Source organism: Phragmites australis, chromosome 10 (assembly GCF_958298935.1).
Source record: "Phragmites australis chromosome 10, lpPhrAust1.1, whole genome shotgun sequence".
In the NCBI taxonomy this organism is placed as follows: Eukaryota; Viridiplantae; Streptophyta; class Magnoliopsida; order Poales; family Poaceae; genus Phragmites; species Phragmites australis.
Window position 1 is genome coordinate 12744821 of NC_084930.1, and position 6000 is coordinate 12750820.

The 6000-nt window shown below is 48.5% G+C and overlaps 1 protein-coding gene across 1 annotated transcript; it reads left to right on the top strand.

The window, feature by feature from the left end:
- The first annotated feature begins 369 nt into the window (after positions 1-369).
- LOC133930303 (berberine bridge enzyme-like Cyn d 4) lies at positions 370-2232 on the top strand. The gene has a single exon (XM_062376932.1). It carries the CDS (start codon positions 403-405, stop codon positions 1954-1956), a length of 1554 nt encoding a protein of 517 aa, XP_062232916.1. The 5' UTR covers positions 370-402; the 3' UTR covers positions 1957-2232.
- The last annotated feature ends 3768 nt before the right edge of the window (positions 2233-6000 follow it).

The following is a 6000-nucleotide window of genomic DNA, read 5'->3' on the forward strand; positions in this document are numbered from 1 at the left end:
AAAAAGATATACCGGTGGTAGAATTCGGAGGTACCGCTAGTGCAAATTTTGGTACCTCCCAAGGACATAAAACAACTCTTAATAAATCAATAAGGTGGGGGCGTACGTGGGAGCGTTTGTATATAGAAAGAAGATAGGTGTCAGTCATCGGATCCAAGTTAAGATTATACCTTGACTTTACCCAGCCAGTTAACTGTCGCCAGGTCGGAGGCGATCTAGACGCTTGACCATTACTTTTCTACGTTTCCAGCTTGAGTAACGTGCTAGAGCACCAGGCACGGCCGTTTCCGGGAAAGGAGACCAGTCTGCACGTGTTTCGAAGTCGCAACTCGTAGGGCTACATATGTGGATCGAGCCCAGCGCATGCCAACAAACACTGCGACGCTGCAAGAAGACGCAAAGATGGTCATGACCAAAAGCTTAGCGCCGGTCATCTTCACCCTCTTCTCTTGCTACCTCTCCATCTACTCCTTAGCTTCGTCCGGTGACTTCCTCCAATGCCTCACGAAGAACATCCCCAGCCAGCTCGTGTACACTCAGAGCTCGCCTTCGTTCACGTCGGTCCTGGTGTCCTCCATCAGGAACCCAATGTTCTTCACGCCTAGAACGGTGAGGCCGCTCTGGATCGTCACGCCCACGAACGCCTCCCACGTGCAGGCCGCCGTGGTCTGTGGCCGCCGGCACGGTGTGCGCCTCCGCGTGCGCAGCGGCGGGCACGACTACGAGGGCTTGTCGTACCGGTCCGAGCGCCCCGAGGAGTTCGCCGTGGTCGACCTGTCCAACCTCCGCGCCGTCCATATCAACGAGCAGACGTCCACCGCGTGGGTAGACTCCGGCGCGACGCTCGGCGAGCTGTACTACGCCATCGGGCAGGTGAGCAACCAGCTGGCGTTCCCGGCCGGCCTGTGCCCAACCATCGGAGTGGGAGGGCATTTAAGCGGCGGCGGCTTCGGCATGCTGCTGCGCAAGTACGGCGCTGCCATCGACAACGTTCTCGATGCCGTGCTTGTGGACGCCAAGGGGAGGCTTCTGGACAAAAACGCCATGGGAAGCGACGTCTTCTGGGCCATCCGAGGAGGCAGCGGCGAGAGCTTCGGCATAGTGCTGTCGTGGCAGGTGAGGCTTGTGCCCGTCCCGCCAACGGTCACGGCGTTCAGCGTCCCAGTGTCCGTCGACCAGGGCGCCGTAGGTATCGTGACCAAATGGCAGGAAGTCGCCCCGGCCCTCCCGGACGACCTGTTCATCAGGGTTCTCGTCCAGAAACAGACGGCCAACTTCCAGTCCCTGTACCTCGGCACGTGCGACGCGCTCCTGCCGGTGATGACCAGCCGCTTCCCGGAGCTCGGGGTGAACCGCACGCACTGCAAAGAGATGACCTGGATCCAGTCCGTGCCATACTTCTTCCTGGGCAGCGGCGCGACAGTGGAGGACATCCTGAACCGCACCACCTCCCTGAGCATATACACCAAGGCCACGTCCGACTACGTCCGGCAGGCCATCGCCCGGGACGTGTGGCCGGAGATATTAACCTGGCTCTCGGAGCCCGAGGCCGGGCTCATGATCCTGGACCCCTACGGCGCGGCGATCGGCAGCATCCCGGAGTCGGCGACGCCGTTCCCGCACCGTGCCGGCGTGTTATACAACATCCAGTACGTGAACTTCTGGTTCGCTAGTGGAGACGGAGAAGCTCATACGAAGTGGATCAGGGACTTCTACGCGTTCATGGAGCCGTACGTGAGCAAGAATCCGAGGGAGGCGTACTTTAACTACAGGGACCTTGGCCTTGGCGAGAACGTCGTTGTGCGCAACGTCAGCAGCTACGAGGCCGGCAAGGTCTGGGGTGAGAAGTACTTCAAGGATAACTATAAGAGGCTCGCGGTCGCGAAGGGTGAGATCGACCCCGATGACTACTTCAGGAACGAGCAGAGCATTCCACCACTTGTGCCGAGCAAGTGATCAGCGGAATGGCGCGCGCGCGCGGTGTAACATTTTTTTTGTTTTTTGTTTTTTGCGGGTTGCGGTCCAACAACTTTGAAAAACATATTTAGATACAACTGCTCCAAATTTGCATATATGGTAGCTGCACAGTAATTGTATGTGTATTTATCTGTTCATCCACGTTTCAGGTACGAACATGTGTATCTTCGTTCCATTGTATTTTGTGCTCGTGTCTTCCATTGATGCGCACCTCCATTTTTCACAAGAAATAAATGTACTGTTAAAGTATGGGAACTCGTTGGCTTATAAACCGCACTGTTTTTATGCTCGTACTACTGCGTATTCGTCCTTACTCTTTACACATCACAAGGTGGAATCTTTTTATTTTTAATATTTGCAAAAATACATGTCTATTTTAAAATATTGTATCCTATACAACATATTTTTTTTCAGAATTGGTCATAACTATTTCGATAGTCTTTCAATTTTAAGAGTAATGAAACGTAGTGTGTATTTTTTTTAAACTGTCGCTGGTTAGAAAGGCGATATCTTTATTTAAAGTGTCGCCCGTTGGAAGAGCAACACCTCGCTGTCGCTCTTCCAACAGACGACGGTAGCTTAGATATGCAATATTTTAAAATAAACATATACTTTTGCAAATATTGAAAAATAAAAATAAAAAATTCTCACAAGGTGCCTGGCATGGTCGGTGGTGACGCTTCGCTTCGCCCGTCAGTGACTCGGTCGGCCGACTCAAGAATCGAGAACTCGTAGTTGCAGCACATGAAGAACCTCCTTCCATAGGTGTAGAAGAACTCGAAAGATTTCATCACCCTATAAAGGTCTCCACACCAACACATAGACACTTCGACACCATCAGGCGTACTATCCGACGTGTATTTCTTGGGGAATGGATCGGACGCCATTTTCGTCCGAGTTTTGGAGGTTGAGGATACTAATGTGGTTCTACATGTGGGCAGGAGATCGTCTATTTATACAACGATTCGTCCTAGTTCATGGACTAAGTCCATGGAAATTAGTCCTAGAAAGTGGTTGATTCTGCAATAAGATGTGGTCGTATCAACTGAAAATGCTACTTCTGAAAAAAAAAAACTACTTCTAAAAAGCTTACAACTGAAAAGACTACTTCTGAAAAGCATACTTCTGAAAAAGCTACTTCTGAAAAAGCTACTTCTGAAAACCCTACTTCTAAAATGCCTAATTCTGGAAGCCTACATCTGAGAAGGCTACGTCTTAAAAGGCTAGCGTTGAAAAGGCCACTTCTGAAAAATCTAGACCTGAAAAGGCTATGTCTGAAAAGGCTATATCTGAAAAGAGAAGTGATGAGAATGTTAATTCTAAAAAGGCTAAGTCCGAAAATAGAGTACATGTTTAGTAACGTGACAAGTTGTAGTAGAAATCGTCAATTTTATTATCACAGTTGGATGTGTGCGGGTAATACAAAGTTGACGGTAATATTACATTGATGCGGATAAAAAAGTCTTCTACTGGGTGGACTTGGGATGTCTCCCCCTTGGTTAACGTGTTGCTTCGCGCTCAGCATCTTCTTGCTGGTGCAGAAGTGCTTCATACCTTTGTAGGTGTTCCTCGTGCCTTTGAAGTTTGGCCTCCTACCTCCGTAGAATGTCCTATCGAAAACGATTTTCACTTCACGCCTCTAAAGTTCCTCAGTCTGTCACTTATGTTCTTGTTCTTGGCATTGACGTTCTTGTTGTCGCTCATGTTGTGCCTCCTACCTCAGTCGTGCTTCCTCCATCCTAATCTCGTACTCACGTTTTGTTTCAGTCTCTGTGATGTAGCCCCCACAGTATGGAGGCCTGACAAGGTTGATCCATTCATTAAAACGACAAGGCTTAGGATAACAAACCCAGAGTTAAAAGTAATGTACTGAAGTTATAATTAGGAGGTGTGGACGAAGGCAAAGAGAGAGACGCACCATGAAATCGTCATCAAGCTCCAGACATAAACAACTACCTACCAAAAGTCTGGACCTCGAAGGACATCGACATTTAAGCTCAATCACCACACCTGCACAATGGACGCTCATGCCATTGTGGCAATCCCATAGGGTGGTTCCTACAGGAATCCATGACAACCTGTTTTGAGGCGGTAAGAAAAGATAATTATTATCACAGTTTGAAAAAGATATGTCTGAAAATGGAGTACATATTTTATTATCACGGTTGCATGTGTGCGGGTAACACAAATATTATGTCGCGTTTAAAGGGCGTATGTTGCTTCAACAAATCTATAAAAGTCTCATGCCTCTAGAAACTGAAGCAACATTGATCAATGGAGGGTAGGGGCGAGGAAAAAGGGGGCGGCTAGGCCAACGATGAGATAGGAGGGTTCGTTTGGTCTAACGAGTATGATGAGCCTCTATACAACTTTCCTTTGCAGGATAGGAGTGATTTTTGTCCTCCAAGTCATCTAAAGATTTACAAATACCCGAATGAGCCGTGACCCAAGGCTCCCATAGCTACGATTGCGTTATTTAGATGTACGATGGGAGCTTTTATGAGGGGTGTCGATTCTTCCAATGTCCTCTTGGTAGGGTGAGAACTATATCACCATGACCGTCCATGTCATTTTTTGAAAACATTATACATATGGACACGAGATGGGTCGATCATCCTGTTCTGCAGCATATCCAAGATTAAGTGGACCACATGCGAGACCAAATCTTCGACTTGCAGAGGGAGATTGATAATATGCCAAGTCCTCCTGTAATACACCTGAAGTACACTTTTTGTATGCATCGATTCATAGTGCACCTGCCCGTGCCACAATAGGGATGGTCCTCCTCCACCTCGTGCTCTTCGTCCTCCTCTGTAAACGCAATACAATGCTGGAGATTATTGGGACTCATGTGCCTCCTCGCAGTTCACTCTAAATCAGTACGACTGGAAGCACTGTTATGATGACGTTGTATTTTGTGTATCGTCCCATCGATGTTCTAACTTTTTACATTCCTTTAGGCATATTAGGCGAAACTCTTGTACACCACTAGGGGTATCATATATGCCATTTACTCGATTGACATGTTTATTATGATTATTACGGAATGATCATGGTATGAGTGTATGGACTGAATAGAATCACAAAATAAAAATATGGTATATTAAAGATATTATAACAGTAACAATAACAAAGTAGAATGAAAAAAATAGTATTACACTAGCACTGTCATAGTACCATAACACCAATAATAACATAAGACCATAAAACTAACAATAACCTAGTAGCCTATAGGTCACGCCCCTTCTTGGGAACGCCCCTCGGTCACATTGGCCCTTGGGACCCTGCACCTCTGCGCTCTCACCTGGTCAACTGAGTATGTCAGCGGGTCCTATGGCACGTTCGTCTGTGTAGGTCATGCAGCGGGCGGTGGCATGGCGTAGCAGTTCTAGGAGGGTTGTGTCCCCATAACTGGCGCACCAAGTAGCTACGACGCAACGATGTATAAGTACCCAAAGACTTGAGTACCCTCACTGGTGAGCAACTCCATGTAGCTACCCTGCATCCCTACATCCATAGATCGTCGATCTCTACACATGAAACAATGAAGATAACATGTTATCACCGATAAAGTGTTATTTACGTAACAATTGATTATGCATGAAGGAAATATCGAACCCGAGCCGAGGATGTGAGAAGTCGAAAGACCTAGGTTTGCGCCAGAAGGTTACGTGGACCCGCTACTGGTGTAGAAGTGGTCACCAACATCGGTGAAGACTGGCCTGAACGCTGTGACACCGTACCGGGGGTCACCGGCGCCGAAGAAACAATGCTAGCCCAGGCACCACCGTAGTGCGGGTCAGTGGCCCCGGAAAAGAACTACCTTGCCGAGGGGCCACTGTAGTAGTGTTGAGAAGTCAGGTTGGAAGACGGCCTCGACAGTTCAGCGGCGAAGGTCGAACGCACCAGTAGTTGCGGTGGCATGGCGAACATCGCAGATGGGCATGCCAGGAGAGGAGCAGATGCTCGTGCTCTCATCTCAACGTCCAAGGACGACCTGCAGTTGAGTGCCCTAAACACCTT